The sequence below is a fragment of the Salmo salar genome, chromosome ssa10 (assembly GCF_905237065.1).
Source record: "Salmo salar chromosome ssa10, Ssal_v3.1, whole genome shotgun sequence".
NCBI classification, from domain to species: Eukaryota; Metazoa; Chordata; class Actinopteri; order Salmoniformes; family Salmonidae; genus Salmo; species Salmo salar.
Genome location: NC_059451.1, coordinates 68,026,789 through 68,044,411, shown reverse-complemented (window position 1 = coordinate 68,044,411; position 17,623 = coordinate 68,026,789). Strand labels below are relative to the sequence as shown.

Here is a 17,623-nt window from a genome sequence, read left to right as displayed (position 1 = left end):
TAGAAACTCTTACTAAAGAGATATTTTTCGACCCTGCTGAAATTAATGATACTTTTAAGAAATATTAAAGACCTCTACGCTTCCCAATCAAGAAATAATATATCAGAGATCAACTCTTTTCTCTCCTCTCTCTTAAAGCTTGGGAAATCTTTTTGTATCCAAATCCGGCTTTAAACTTCTCCACAACACTATCTCGGACCTGCCTGGTGTGCTCCTTGTTCTTCATGATGCTCTCTGCGCTTTAAACGGACCTCTGAGACTATCACAGAGCAGGTGCATTTATACGGAGACTTGATTACACACAGATGGATTCTATTTATCATCATTAGTCATTTAGGTCAACATTGGATCATTCAGAGATCCTCACTGAACTTCTGGAGAGAGTTTTGCACGCCCAATTTTTAAGTTTTTTATTTGTTAAAAAAGTTTGAAATATCCAATAAATTTCGCTCCACTTCATGATTGTGTCCCACTTGTTGTTGATTCTTCACAAAACATTACAGTTTTATATCTTTATGTTTGAAGCCTGAAATGTGGCAAAAGGTCGAAAAGTTCAAGGGGGCCGAATACTTTCGCAAGGCACTGTATCCTTCCATAACACAATGTGGCCAATCCATTTTAAACAGTCTATGGGCCAATTATTACATGGATAATTTAAATTGAACACAATTGATACATATGACAATTTTAAACACATTCAGACATTAAAAACCCACACAGACATCCAAAAAGGAGTACTTTACACCATGTCGAGTTTATTTCACAGTATTTCAGAATATCTTTAGGTAAACAATTTTTTTGCCATTTTTTTCCAAAATGTTATATCAGTACTGCCACATTTTCATAAAAATAGTTGTTCACTTCGGTCTTTGAAACTACAGTATCAATGGTGCAGTAAACCATATTTTGTAAGAATACAGCTATACAGGGTGGATTATACATGGTTAAGACGACACAGGTATACTGAGCTTAATGGGAGATGCATGAACATGTCATCCTTCAGATTTATCATTAGTCATCTTTTTTTCTGTATACAAAATCACTCACAACAGGCAGGCAGGGGACAGCCTCAAGTGGTACACAGAAGGCTGAGTGATATCGTCCGCGTTCCTAGCTGACTACATTGGAGACACATGCCAGATCTCACAATGACTGGAGAGGTGTTTAACATATCACCTAACCACATACTACGATAAAGCAGTCTGACGCCCGACTGCACAGTCTATAATGTGGCACACAACCATTGGTGGATGCAATGCATTGGGTGGCCTGGAACACGACCAGTTTCAATAAAAAAAATACCATAGAAATCACATGTTTATCATCTGGACTGGAACACTGCACTCAGTCTAGTGAATCTGCATTGAGAGAAATACGATATGAGTCCTAATGTTTGGTGCAAACATGGAGGGCTCTACATGTCTACGGCTAGCCTCTGCTACAGGCTATACATCATCCCCATAGGAAAGCCCAAAGTCCACTTTACTCAAACAATTTATTTAGGCACCCATGAGATGATGACAAAGCTAGTAGGCTATAGAAGTCAGACTTTTCATAAATATTTTGTGGCACTGTAAATTTGGGATGTTTCAAAATGTATTCTGGCCAAACAGAGTCAGTTGGCTTACACCTTCGCACTAGCCACTTACTGTATGACGTGCTGTCTGATATGTGTACTGTACAGTATACTGTAATCTCTCAAAACAGTTTTGCATTCTGCTCCCTCATGCAAAAACCCCCGCTAGCGATCGCCAGGTTAACAGCTCTGCTCTACTTTCAGTAAGGCACTCAGCCCCACCTCGTATCCCATGTATCCTTCTGCTCCTCAATGACTCATATGCCTCCCCTCCCACAGTGGTGTGGTTCATGTATCACAGTAAAAGGCATAGAAATGGGAAATATAGAATGGGCAGCTGGAGTTCTCTGTTTCACGTGCTGCTGATACATAGCCCATCTAGAATCTAGATTGTTTATTTCTATGAACATGACTGATTGCATGACTGATTGATAAACGGTGTGTATTATGACTCACAGAGTTCCTAAACAATGGATTTAAACACCTTGAAAGTTCCATTTGACTCAATAATGGACAATTTTTAGTTCCATTCGACAAAACTAAATTACACAAATACACAACTGTTAGCTACAGGTAACTGCGAAATAATGAAAACACTTGAGTAAATGAGGGATACAAAGTATATAGAAAGCAGGTGCTTCCACACAGGTGTGGTTCCTGAGTTAATTAAGCAGTTAACATCACATTATGCTAATTGTCATGTATAAAAATGTTGGGCAGGCCAGTATTTTGGCCATTTGGCCCAACATCAGGGCACGAGTGGTCACTGAATGGTTTGATGAGCATGATAATGATGTAAACCATATGTCATGGTCATCTTAGTCACCAGATGTCAACCCAATTGAACACTTGTGGGAGATTCCAGAGCGATGCCTGAGACAGCGTTTTCCACCAACATCAACAAAACAATTTCTGGTAGAATCTATGCCAATGTGCATTGAAGCTGTTCTGCTCGTCGTGGCCCAATGCCCTATTAAGACACGTTATGTTGGTGTTTCCTTTATTTAGGCAGTTACCTATACCCAGTGAGGATGTCCACTCTACATTCTACTTCTAGAAGAATTTTGAGTCCCTGTTTGATGATGGTGGTTCATGCACAAGACCACCGAGGGCCGACTCCTCTGCACAGGCGTTGCTGACATCGGCCAGATTTTACGATGCCTGGATTGGTATTTTACGTATCAGCTAACTGCATCATATGCTACCGCAATCTGTCAGTCAATGACACAGTCAATGACGTGGCACGCAACCATTGGTTGATGCACGTAGTGTTTGAACAGGGCTATGTGACCTGCATCACTCTAGTCCCTTGTCAGCTGACTACACACAGAGTCTTTAATATGTAGTATATAATTAAAGGCCCTGGAAATATGAATCTTAAAATATGGTCCCGATATCTGTTTTTTTATGTTCTTCTAAAATGTTACTACAACAATGCATAAAAAGAAACACTAGGCATATTTTTGGGAGATGACCAAGTGTACATATTTTTCACATTTTTTCATTTACAGTATGTACGATATATCAATAGACATGTATGATGTCTCGGCGACAGAGCTCTGTCCAAAAACGTTCACCTTTCAGAAGGATTTTAAATTAACATCCCTCCCTCCGTCTCCCTCAGTTCTATAATCTCATCATTCTCTCCATTGGACAGAAAGTTAAACGATAGGCAAACGACCTCAATATTCCAATCTCTCTTTAGATAAGTGTCATCCCATCAGTGGTTAAAACTGACCATCCACTTTAGGTCTGATGGAGATGACTGGTGAAACAAGGAACATGTCGATAGCTCACCTTGGCTCAGACCCAAAGAGCCTAGTGGGATAGCAATGGGATTTGTATCATCAGGTTTCAAAATGGCTACCTGGACTAAAGTGTTGAGTTGAGCGAGTCCTCTTTTTGTTTACACACCAGCTGTAATATGTCCTTTGGTTTTGAAGGTAATGGGTATAATTATCGTGAAAGAGGGAACAACATGAAAAAACAACTTTTTGATTTCAAAGAAAGAGAGAGAGAGAGAGAGAGAGAGAGAGAGAATAAAAGATCCCTCTGGCATCTGATGGTGTGAGTGGTAAGTTGGACTTGGGAGCCTATGTACAGCCAGCCAATCCAACCCAGTCAGAATCCAGTCTGAGCCAATGTAAACCAATCTGATCTGGATCCGTTTTCCCTCCTGACTGTGTAGGTCCCAGGACCTCAGGGTGCCGGGCAGTCTGTCACCCCCAGGTGGCTTCCCTGGGCCCTAGGAAGGCGGCTGTACTCCTTCCTGCAGAGCCGTCCATGGTTTGAGGGGGGGCGGCAGAGCCCCTTCCTCATCCCTTGGCTGCAGACCTCTCAGCTCAAGCCCCTCCTGGAGGTTCACGCGTCCCTCCCCACGGTCCCAACTGCCTCCGTTCAGACTCACACTCAGGTAGGAAGAGTCCCAGAGCCAAGCGGCGGTGTTTGGATCCTGCGTGGGTGTGTGCTGCTGCTCTCTCTCCTCTCCGCAGACCTCCATCTAGCTTTGGGGGGCCGCGGCAGAGGTTGGGGCTCTCGGGGTCCCCCCTCCAACTCCTCAGGCCACTGCAGGGTTCTTTGCCTACGGACGGTGCCCCTGGGCTGGGTGCACCTGCCACCTGTAGCCCCTTTCGTGGCGCTGGGGTCTGGAGAATGGGCTGCCATACGCGGTGTGGCCTCTGGTGGGGGGAGTTTGGGGTGAAGGCTGGATGGGATAAGAAAGATGAGGTGGATGGCTGCTGGGGGTCAAGGGTCACTTCCTGCAGGGCAGAGAGGGCTGGAGGAATGGCATCCCAGGGGGAGGCACTGTCTACTGAAAGAGGAGGAGACTCACACTACAGGTTGATACGCAGTGACAGGCACACACACGCAGGCAAGTACACACACACACACACACACACACACACACACACACACACACACACACACACACACACACACACACACACACACACGCACACACACACACACACACACACGATCGTTTTGCCTATGAATAGATAATGATAAAGATAGAAAATGTATCTTCATCCACACCCAGATCTCTGTTCACACACATGCAGCTACAATATCATCACCAGGACAGTCAGGACTATATAGATATAGATCATTATGTCAGCATCCCAAATGGCACCCTATCCCCTATATAATGCACTACGTTTTTACCAGAGCCCTATGGGGTAATACGGGTGCCATTTGGGATGCACACTGTGTGTGACAAGAGTAACTTTCTGTGAGTAAAGAGGTGTGTGTGCATATGTGAGGACGGCCCTGGCCAACACTGAGAGTGCACATCACTGCACACTCAACCGTGGTGGTGGTCCTCTTCAGACCTGATTGTTTTTTCTACCGAGACCACCAGAACCAAACACATGCCTGATTGTCTCAACAGAAAAAAACTGATATTACCATGCACACTGATGCAGAGACACATGCAGTGACAGACACACACACGTGCATACACACACATGTAGGATATACGCACACACGCCAGCATGCACACACATAGGATACATGCCCGCACACACACAATTGCACAAACTCACACATGCACACAAACAGGTTTAAATTAGAGTCAGAATGGAGAGAAAGACATGCAGCTTTTCACGAACCGTGTCTTTAGAGTGGCCCATTAGGAAGAAATAGGGGGAACTTAGCGTGTCACTTTTCATGCACATGGAGAGGTTGGAAGGTACCATTCCTAAGGGAAGGGGAGTAAAAGTCTATACCAATCATTAGAGTTAAAGCAGGGGTTAAAAATAGACCCTTTCACAACTGTTAGCTCACAAAGTATAGTTTGATACGGAGAAAGCATCGGCAGAAGACTGGGCATGGGTTATACTTGAGAGAAATACAGAGGACAGAAGAATATTGACAAAAGAGCACACATAAAGTAGATGCTGCTTGAATGTCGGGTTATGGAAGCAGATTGAATTAGCTAAAGCTTTTGTTGTATCAGTTAATATGGATTTCAGGTTCCACAGAGCAGCAGCAGTAAGAGCAGGCAGTTATGAAAAATGTGAGTTATTATCTGCTGTTTATAGCAAACATCATGGTTAGGGCTGTGGCGGTCATACAATTTTGTCAGCCGGTCTCATGGTAATTGACCACTAATTAACATAAACACTTTTAGCATCTCCGGCCTCCACGCATAACCTTCAAGCCACTGATGAAGACCTTTTGGAAAATCTACATTTTAAAAAAAGTCTCAAATCCATTTAATATAGCCTACACCATCACAATAAATTACATATTTTGGGCAGGTCTAAAGAAACATGATATGAAGAAAATGTATCCTATTTCAGAAGAACAGACTAGCATATTCTGAGTTGTCCTTATGTTAGGCCCTGATCTGGCTATGCCATGTTGCTGTGGGCTACAGGGCCTAACATTCAGCAGATAAGATTTGCTTATAATTCCCGTAGCATTATTTATATTATTTTATAGTAAGAAGAATACAACTGAAAATAGTTGGATAAAATAGAAAGGATATTTTTCTTAAATGATTTCCGATGGAGTGCGCACTATTCTGTGTTGAGCGGTTAACAAAGTGATCATTTGAAACAGTTTCTCCTATATGCTTAATTCAGAGTTATTTATGTAACTGTATGGTGCAACTCTAATGATGATTTGAAAAAAGACACATGAAAGGCCTAGTTGTGAATGAAAGACTAATGAAGTGTGTGCGCTCTGCTCTGTTTCTTGCACAGGCTGCACACACTTCATCAGTCTATCATTCACAATTTGTCAAGCACTTGATAATATTCTCACCCATCAGACTTTTATCAATTTAATCTTGTCTTTACATATTCTCACGGGCGTCGTCAGGATTGGACCAAGTGCTCATCTTCTTAATTTATTTAAAGAAAACACTTAAACAAATTAAACAAATGACGAAAGACAGTTCCATCAGGCTCCCAGGCTATACAGAAAATAACCACCCACAAAACACAAGTGAAAACAAACCCAACTAAATATGGATTCCAATTAGAGACAATGACAACCAGCTGCCTCTAATTGAAGGTCATTGCCAAAAACCCAACATAACAAAACTAGATATAAACATAGAATTAGAAAATATAGAACATAACCCCAAAAAACTCAGAAACACAAAAAACAAACACCCCCTGCCATGCCCTGACCAAACTACAATAACAAATAACCCCTTTTACTGGTCAGGACTTGACACATATACTAAATAATATGTGTGAAATTAGTTTTGATTTAGAATGGGCCATTTTCATGCACCTGTTAAAGACCTCATGCACTTAAATAGCAAATGGAGGACGCTTTTCCCATGGTTCATTTTCATGCCAGCCAGGTAGGCTACTCTGGTTGTAAAGTGAAGCAATGTGCTTAAAATTAGGAATGTTGAGAAATAAACATAGTAGGGCTAGCCTATACAAAGCTTATGGGATCCTCCTCTTTGAAATAGAGGCCACCAAAACCGTTTTCTCACACATTTGCATAGCATAGCCTATAAAAATGTTGTGTAACATGGGCTTAAAGGAACACTTATTTCATTCTATGCATCAACCAGCTATGAGGAGGTGGCTCTCCCTGTGCAACAGCTGATCCTATTCTACTCAAACTCTGAATGCAGGGCTCCCATGAAGTGTTTGATTAGATTTTTGATGGCATTTGCATTGAGGGACAATAGAGCGCTGAGTTCCAGGCCATTAGCGACTGACTGGTAATACATTTGGTAGGCTATGAATGACCATCAGTTGCATCAGAGCGCAGTTTTGGAGAAGTCTAGTTACTGTGACTCAACATTCAAGTCAAATTTGACTGCTGTCATGACTCGTGACTGTGCTGGTTACCATAACAGCCCTAATCATGGTTGTAACATTTGCAGTGGTATGCGTTAGTGTGTGAGTGAGTGTGAGAGTGAGAGTGAGAGAGAGAGAGAGAGAAACTGAACAAGAATTAACTAAAATAACAAGAGCAAGAAAGAGACAGTCACCCAGAAACAAAAAGATGGTCTGAGAGAGAAAAATGTAATTAAAGAGAGAGATAAATTGATAGAGCAAGAGAAGGAAAGAGCGAGAGAGAGAAATAAATATGGGAGGTGTGTTTGGAGGATACCCACCATACTCAGGCACCTGTCCTGTGCCTCTCTTCAGCAGCAGTCTCACCCGCCTCCCCCCCGCCTTGATCAGCTCGATGGCCCGGGCGTGAGTCATGTCTCGGGTACTGTCCCCATTTATCTCAATGATTTGATCCCCCACCTGAGAGAGAGAGTGAGAGATAGAGGGGAAAGGCAGTGAGAGAGATTTAGAGAGACAGAGAGAGAGAGGGGGAGAGAGGGGGAGAGAGAGAAATAGAGAGAGGGAGAGTTAGAGAGGAGAGACAAAGCGATTAAAAAGAGAAAGTAAGGATGGGACAGGATGAGCATTGAGAGAGGTCATACTGTATGAAGTACTGCATCACTATTGAGATGGAAAATAATGTGGCTGCATTTCAGACAGGACAAGAAGTGATCTTACTTACCCTCATTCTGCCATTGCGGATGGCCGGCCCGTCCTCGGCGAGCCGCAGCACAAACAGATCCATCTTGTACTCCCGCCCCCCACGGATACTGAAGCCAAAACCCTTCACACTCTTCTCCAGCTCTACCGTGAAGTAGTCAAAGTCCTGTTCACAACACAAAACCAAGAACCAACATTCATTAAAGCCAATACATAGCCAACCAATAACCTGTCTGTAATCTGGGATGTGTAGTTTTACATGTCTGTAATATGGGATTGTGGGGTATGTTGTCTAACCTGTAGTGTGTAGTAGGGGAAACCCGGATCGGCAGTCTAACCTGTGGTCTGAAGTCTGGGGGGAACCCCTAAATGCAACTGTCCACTGAGTGTTGTCTGTTAAAGGGGATTCTGGGATTTGTAATCTTAACATTGATGTGTAGTAGTCTTACCTGTGGTCTGAAGTCTGGGGGAACTGTGCCAGTGGAAGCTGTGCAGCTTTTGAGTGTTGTTTGTACTATGGAATTCTGGGCTAATTCTGGGCTACGGTATGGTGTGTACTGTAGTAGGGAAGTCTGGGATATTCAGTCTTACCTGTGGTCTGAAGTCTGGGGGAAACTGTGCTAGAGGGAACTGTGCAGCGAGTGATGTCGAGTGCTGTCTGTAGTCGATGAGGGGAGGAGGGTGCCGGTAGTCCAGCGTGGGCGGCTGTCGGTAATCAGCCACTGGAGGGTGCCGGTAGTCGACGGGGGGCTGCCGGTAGTCGGTGAACGGAGGCTGGCAGATGTCTGGTTTCACATCCTGCCTGGCTTTCACCTCTGACCTGTGGACAACAGACAGAGGGTTGAGTGTCTATGTCCCAAATGGCACCCTACTCCCTTTGTAGTGCACACACACACAAACACACACACAAAACCTTCAGACTTTAACCCTCTATCTAACCCTGGGAGTTAGAGCCAGAAACTGTGGGACTCTAGCTCTTTCAATAGGCACCCTTCCCTTGACCTTAGTGTCCACATTACTAAGGACCTATCATGGTCCAAACACATCAATACAGTCGTGAAGAGGGCACAACAAAGTTTCTTCGCCAGGAGGCTGAGAAGATTTGGCATGGGCACTCAGATCCTCAAAAGGTTCTACAGCTGCACCATTGAGACCATCTTGACTGGCTGCATCACTGCTTGGTATGGCAACTGCTTGGCGTCTGACCATAAGGACCTACAGAGGGTAGTGCGTACGGCGCAGTACTTCACTGGGGCCGAGCTCCCTGCCATCCAGGACCTTAATACCAGACAATGTCAGAGGAAGGCCCTAAAAATGGTGAAAGACTCCAGTCCCCCCAAGTCAGAGACTGTTCTCTCTGCTACAGCATGGCAAGCGATACCGGAGCACAATCTGATATCAAAAGGCTCCTGAACAGCTTCTACCAAAGACTGGCTACCTGGACTATTTGCATTGATCACCTTTTATTTTGCACTTGCAATGGCTCAATGCGTACCTACTGGAATCTACCCACACACTCAAACATACTACATTGACACTCCAACACAAACAAACACACAAACATACTCTAACACAAAACACAAAAGCATATTGACGCCATACGCACGCACGCACACACACATATATAGATACACTTTAACATGTTAGGGCTAGGGGGCAGTATTTACACGGCCGGATAAAAAACGTACCCGATTTAATCTGGTTATTACTACTGCCCAGAAACTAGAATATGCATATAATTATTGGCTTTGGATAGAAAACACCCTAAAGTTTCTAAAACTGTTTGAATGGTGTCTGTGAGTATAACAGAACTCATATGGCAGGCAAAAACCTGAGAAGATTCCTTACAGGAAGTGGCCTGTCTGACAAGTTCTTGTTCATCTTGACTCTCTTTATTGAAAACTGAGGATCTTTGCTGTAACGTGACACTTCCTACGGCTCCCATAGGCTATCAGAACCCGGGAAAAAGCTGAATGATGTAATTCCAGCCCCTGGCAGAAAAACATTAGCGCCTTTGGTAAGTGGTCTATCAGAGGACAATGAGACTGAGGCGCGTGCACGAGGCGACCCCATGTTTTTATTTTCTCTCTCTTTGTACTAAAACACAGATTCCCGGTCAGAATATTATCGCTTTTTTACGAGAAAAATGTCATAGAAATTGATTTTCAAACAGCGGTTGACATGCTTCGAAGTACGGTAATGGAATATTTAGAATTTTTTTGTCACGAAACGCGTCAGGCGCGTCACCCTTCTTTACCCTTTCGGATAGTGTCTTGAACGCACGAACAAAACACCGCTATTTGGATATAACTATGGATTATTTTGAACCAAACCAATGTTGTTTAATTTCTTTACTTACCTATTGTTCACCTAATACCTTTTGGCACTATTGGTTAAAGCCTGTAAGTAAGCATTTCACTGTAAGGTCTACACCTGTTGTATTCGGCGCACGTGACATATAAACTTTGATTTGATTTGATATAACATATTGTAATACACTGTGTATTTCTGTCTCGGTTTTAGAAACCACTTATACTATTCACATTCAATCTCCTTCTTGTATTGCCATCTGTCCGGTGTGGTATGGCAATAAACGTATGAGCTGTGCATCTGTCTCCTGCTGGTCATTTCTGTCTTGTACCTATACTAAACCGGCACCTCTGTCAGAGACCATCACCAGTAGGTGGCACTCTTTCACACACACTCTTCATTGCCAAGGCCAGCAGCAAGAACCGGATCACTTTCCTAACCTTAAACAGTCATGTTTTCCTCAGTCATCACAATAAATAGTAGTAAGCAATAAGATGTTGAGTTGAGGTGAATCAAAACCAGAGCTTTGACTAATGCCGTGATGTGTTTGATTGTAGCTCTGCCATAGTCTGAGGTGTGTAGGGATTACTTTGTGTGTGTTCTGTCTGGGCGGACCACGACAGGAGGTAAAGGCAGGTGCGCGTGCGCACACACACACACACATCACAAAGCACTCTCTTTGGGTGTGATACACACACACAAACGCCCAACCTTCACGAAGGCAGTTCTCTCTCTGGGTGTGACAGGGAACATAGTAACCCTACGGCTGGCCACTAGGTATTATAATGAGGATATCTAAAGGTAAATTACTCACTTTGGCATCAGTTAAGTGGTGTGTTACACAACCGAGCAGAGAGAGAGAGCGAGAGAGAAACAGACTGCTTACCTGTCACCTGCTGAAGTTTATAGCATGCAATATTATACTGCAGCCTGCTCAAACACACACACACGCGCACACACACACACACACACACACACACACACACACACACACACACACACACACACACACACACACACACACACACACACACACACACACACACACACACACACACACACACACACACACACACACACAATCTGTAAATGTATACAAACCTCCACAATCTTAGCATATGCCCCCCTCCCCACACACATGTACACACACAACCAAAATCCACCCTCACACAATCCGTCATGCACACACACACACACACACACACACACACAAAACGCCATGTCCAAACTGCATAGGAGAAGCATCCTAATAACTGTAGTTGTGACTTGTGACAAAAATGACTGTCACTGACAGATAGGGTCAAGCATTACTCTCTCTCTACATACCTTCCATCGTGGAGGTAGAGTGGGGGAGGGTGACTGGGCAGATGGGCGACCGGGCTCTGCTGGGCCCCTGGCGGGTTGGGCTGGGCGGCTGCTCCTGGGGCCGGCTGGGTGTCTACTGCTGGTACTTGGCCTGGCTGGGCTGTTGGTGGTGCTGGGCCTGCCTGGGAGGCTCCTTGGCTGGGCTGGGTGGCTACAGGGCTGGGCTGTGCCTGGGGGCTGTGTTTCTGGGTCATGGGGCTCTGCTTCTCTGAGCTGGGCCCTGAGTTGGGATCTGAGATGGAGAAATGTAGTTTTCATGGTAACAACAGATATGCTTCGTAGTAGTAATGGAGAGGTTTCATAGCAACAGTTGACACAAAACAACACTGTGTGCCCTGAGCAGAGGGAACAGAAGAAATCTAATTGAAAACTAATTGAAAAATGAACATGACGTAATAAGAAAAGGAAATGTCAGAAATGTCACTTTAGTCCCCAAAGATGTAGGCACTGTTCTCTCTCTCGCCATTGTTATATATTTATATCTCTCTCTTAGTCTCTCTTTCTATTTTCCCTTTCCATCGACCCCTAACAGACATTATAAACTGGGTGGTTTGAGCCCTGAATGCTGATTGGCTGACAGCCATGGTATATCAGACCGTATACCACGGGTATGACAAAACATTTATTTTTACTGCTCTAATTGTGTTGGTAACCATTTTATTATGGCAGCAAGGCACCTCGGGGGTTTGTGGTATATGGCCAATATTCCACGGCTAAGGGCTGTGTCCAGGCACTCCGTGGTGTGTTGTGCATAAGAACAACCCTTAGTCGTGGTATATTGGCCATATACCACACCTATTCGTGTCTTATTGCTTAATTATTCATACAGGTTTCTCGTTAAGAGATTTTGTCAAGAGATTCTTTTTCACTTTGAAGCTAATATCATAACTTTCACAACTGGGTCATTCTATGAAAATGGTTACTTTTTGAACAGCCAACTTTTACAAATGTTACTTTTTTTTAAATCAAAACTTATAGTCAGATAATAGTTAATTCCATAACATTATAAATCAGCGTAAATGACAGCATTACATATTTTTTAGATTTTTACTACATTACGTAAAAAATGCTTCTGCTGCCTTTTTGTCACTGGTTACCTATATTTTAGATGACAATTCAGGCTTTCTAGAATGTAATTTCAGTATTTAATTTGCATATATAATCAAAGGGAGAAAAGGTTCATGATAATACTACGAAATTGTTTGGATTAGTAATAATTTACTTTTAACATGCATGTGTAAAGTTATAATGTTTGACATTTTTCCATTTATACTATTATTTCGTTTTTTTAAACATTAGGAATAATTTAGATTGAGTCATCAAAACGGAATGATCATATCCTTAAAATGTTTACTAATGAATGTAGCAACAGTTAGGTAGATTCAAAAAACATATTTAATTAAATTGGGCAACTCTGATGCCAGAACACCAATATGCCACACCAGTGACACAATGTGAAACCAATGACAAACATAAGATTATTTCAAACAAATTTGATCAATTTATTAGCAATATTTTTTATGACAAATAATTTCCTACTCTGTCACGCAATTCACGCCTATCCACAAAACTACATAGCTTGTTAAAACAGTACATATCAATTCTTGTGCCATGTGACAAATATTGTATAGGCCTACTTAATGGGATAGTTACGAAATGACATATTGGTTTCCTTACCGTGTAAGCAGTCTATGGACAAGGTTGACAGCAATTAATGCTTTGGTTTTGTGCCACAAATGCAGAAGAATTAGCATTTGAAACAGTGGCCAGGTAAACAAAAGCATGGCTTGCATACCTTGTCCATAGACTGCATACATGGTTAGGAAACAAATATGTCATTTTATAATTTGGGTGAACTATCCCTTTAAGTAACTCTGTAGATACAGAGTACATACGTCTTCCTACAGACACATGTTCTTAATCCTGACTTTGCAGTACTGGGTTAACTATCTGGAGTGGATGGGTGGGTCAACACTGCCGTTCCTGCTCTCAATCTCTCTGTGTTTTGCCTGTCTGACCCGTCATTTCCTTCGATATCGTCTTTTTTCTCTTTATGTGAGATCCTTCACTCTATTTATTTTTTGACTCTCTAAATCCTTTAAGTACGTCTGGTGTTTTTGTTTAAGGTAGACTGCTCTGCGGTGTGGGTCAGAATCCCTGCGCTGTCTGAAGAATATTTACAATTGACCTTTAACCTAGGAAGAATTTGGCAAGGATGTTGCATTTTTTCAAAGTGGTAGTTTTTATACATTTTAACACCAGTGACATGAAATTGAGGGACAGCTATTACTTGTAAATAATTTTTAATATTTATTTGGTATCTTAGTTTTTTAAGTAGTCCACTAAATAAATATAATACTTTCCTTTCTATTATGACATTTAAAGCAGGAGAAAAATATATTTTTAAAATCAAAATCTGTCACTAAACCATGACTCCTGACATGAGGGACAAGACAAATTCACCGTGCTCTACAATATATATATACTGCTCAAAAAATAAAGGGAACACTTAAACAACACATCCTAGATCTGAATGAAAGAAATCATCTTATTAAATACTTTTTTCTTTATATAGTTGAATGTGCTGACAACAAAATCAAACAAAAATAATCAATGGAAATCCAATTTATCAACCCATTGAAGTCTGGATGTGGAGTTACACTCAAAATTAAAGTGGAATACCACACTACAGACTGATCCAACTTTGATGTAATGTCCTTAAAACAAATCAAAATGAGGCTCAGTAGTGTGTGTGGCCTCCACGTGCCTGTATGACCTCCCTACAATGCCTGGGCATGCTCCTGATGAGGTGGCGGATGGTCTCCTGGAGGGATCTCCTCCCAGACCTGGACTAAAGCATCCGCCAACTCCTGGACAGTCTGTGGTGCAACGTGGCGTTGGTGGATGGAGCGAGACATGATGTCCCAGATGTGCTCAATTGGATTCAGGTCTGGGGAACGGGCGGGCCAGTCCATAGCATCAATGCCTTCCTCCTGCAGGAACTGCTGACACACTCCAGCCACATGAGGTCTAGCATTGTCTTGCATTAGGAGGAACCCAGGGCCAACTGCACCAGCATATGGTCTCACAAGGGGTCTGAGGATCTCATCTCGCTACCTAATGGCAGTCAGGCTACCTCTGGCGAGCACATGGAGGGCTGTGCGGCCCCCCAAAGAAATGCCACCCCACACCATGACTGACCCACCGCCAAACCGGTCATGCTGGAGGATGTTGCAGGCAGCAGAACGTTCTCCACGGCATCTCCAGACTCTGTCACGTCTGTCACGTGCTCAGTGTGAACCTGCTTTCATCTGTGAAGAGCACAGGGCGCCAGTGGCGAATTTGCCAATCTTGGTGTTCTCTAGCAAATGCCAAACGCCCTGCACAGTGTTGGACTGTAAGCACAACCCCCACATGTGGACGTCCGCCCCTCATACCACCCTCATGGAGTCTGTTTCTGACCGTTTGAGCAGACACATGCACATTTGTGGCCTGCTGGATGTCATTTTGCAGGGCTCTGGCAGTGCTTCTCCTGCTCCTCCTTGCACAAAGGCGGAGATAGCGGTCCTGCTGCTGGGTTGTTGCCCTCCTACGGCCTCCTCCATGTCTCCTGATGTACTGGCCTGTCTCCTGGTAGCGCCTCCATGCTCTGGACACTACGCTGACAGACACAGCAAACCTTCTTGCCACAGCTCGCATTGATGTGCCATCCTGGATGAGCTGCACTGCCTGAGCCACTTGTGTGGGTTGTAGACTCCGTCTAATGCTGCCACTAGAGTGAAAGCACCGCCAGCATTCAAAAGTGACCAAAACATCAGCCAGAAAGCATAGGAACTGAGAAGTGGTCTGTGGTCCCCACCTGCAGAACCACTCCTTTATTGGGGGTGTCTTGCTAATTGCCTATAATTTCCACCTATTGTCTATTCCATTTGCACAACAGCATGTGAAATTTATTGTCAATCAGTGTTGCTCCTAAGTGGACAGTTTGATTTCACAGAAGTGTGATTGACTTGGAGTTACATTGTGTTGTTTAAGTGTTCCCTTTATTTTTTTGAGCAGTGTATAAAACATGTTTTGCAATATAACTGTCTTACATATGTTTATTAGTAATAAAACACTTCAATTAAATTGTGTCATTATCTCACACTTTTAAGTGGTTTCCTAGTGAATAAGGCCGGGACAGGAAAGCCACAATTTTCATAGAATTACCCAACTAACTCTTAGCACAATTTTTTTAAAGGATAATCAAAAATTGCACATTTCAAAACTGTAGGCATTAACATCTTACTTGTAACTGAACAACATCACCTGGTATTAACCAGGTATTACCATCGCCTATTCCACTCCTTGTGATCACCCACAACTGCGTGGCCAAACACAACTCCAACACCATCATTAAGTTTGCTGACGACACAACAGTTGTAGGCCTGATCACCGACAAGAATGAGACAGCCAATAGGGAGGAGGTCAGAGACCTGGCAGTGTGGTGCCTGGACAACAACGTCTCCCTCAATATGAGCAAGACAAAGGAGCTGATTGTGGACTACAGGAAAAGGCAGGCCGAACAGGCCCCCATTAATATCGACAGGGCTGTAGTGGAGCGGGTCGAGAGTTTCACGTTCCTTGGTCACTTCACTTCACCCCTACCTACCTATGTACAAATTACCTCAACTAAACCATACATTGACTCGGTACCGGTACCCTCTAAAAATATAGCCTCATTATTGTGTTACTTTTTACTTAACTGTTGGTTAAGCGTTTGTTAGTAAGCATTTTACGGTAAGGTCTACACTTTTTGTATTCATTGCATGTGACAAATAAAGTTTGATTTGATTAGAGTGCCCAACCGGAGATTGGATGGTAGGGAGTTTGATTTTATTTTAACTTTATTTAACCTGTTGGGGCTAGGGGGCAGTATTTGCACGGCCGGATAAAAAACATACCCGATTTAATCTGGTTACTACTCCTGCCCAGTAACTAGAATATGCATATAATTATTGGCTTTGGATAGAAAACACCCTAAAGTTTCTAAAACTGTTTGAATGGTGTCTGTGAGTATAACAGAACTCATTTGGCAGGCCAAAACCTGAGAAGATTCTGTACAGGAAGTGGCCTGTCTGACAATTTCTTGCCCTCCTTGATCATCTCTAACAAATACAGGGGATCTCTGGCATGACGTGACACTTCCTACAGCTCCCATGGGCTCTCAGAAGGCGGGAAAAAGCTGAACGATGTATTTCCATCCCCAGGCTGAAACACATTAGCGCGTTTGGCAAGTGCTCTATCAGAGGGCCATTAGACTGAGGCTCGTGCATGCTTTTACTTTCACTCTCTTTGTAATAAAAAACGATTTCCTGGTCGGAATATTATCGCTTTTTTACGAGAAAAATGCCATAAAAATTGATTTTAAACAGCGGTTGACATGCTTCGAAGTACGGTAATGGAATATTTAGATTTTTTTTGTCACGAAATGCGCCATGCTCGTAACCCTTATTTACCCTTTCGGATAGTGTCTTGAACGCACGAACAAAACACCGCTAGCCCATAGAGGTTAACTAGGCAAGTCAGTTAACCTCTCTAGGGTATGTGGGACGAAATCGTCCCACCTACTCAACAGCCAGTGGAATCGAGTGGCGCGATATTCAAATACCTTCAAAATGCTATTACTTCAATTTCTCAAACATATGACTATTTTACACCATTTTAAAGACAAGACGCTCCTTTATCCTCTTGACGCACGCCCAGGTTAGGGGGCGCTACAGCGATTTTTGAAAAAAATATGTGCCCATTTTAAACGGCCTCCTACTCAAACTCAGAAGCTAGGATATGCATATAATTAATATATGTGGATAGAAAACACCCTAAAGTTTCTAAAACTGTTTGAATGGTGTCTGTGAGTATA

At 43.1% G+C, this 17,623-nt stretch overlaps 1 protein-coding gene across 1 annotated transcript in view; it reads right to left on the bottom strand.

Annotated features, from left to right (window-relative positions):
* Positions 1-735: 735 nt before the first annotated feature.
* The window catches only part of LOC106591140 (membrane-associated guanylate kinase, WW and PDZ domain-containing protein 2), a 430,776-nt gene continuing 413,888 nt past the window's right edge, over positions 736-17,623 (bottom strand). The window contains 5 exon segments of the mRNA XM_045688044.1: positions 736-4,388; positions 7,668-7,806; positions 8,069-8,212; positions 8,638-8,866; positions 11,683-11,953. Of these exon segments, the coding sequence (XP_045544000.1) occupies positions 3,919-4,388; positions 7,668-7,806; positions 8,069-8,212; positions 8,638-8,866; positions 11,683-11,953 (1,253 nt within the window). The 3' untranslated portion in view covers positions 736-3,918.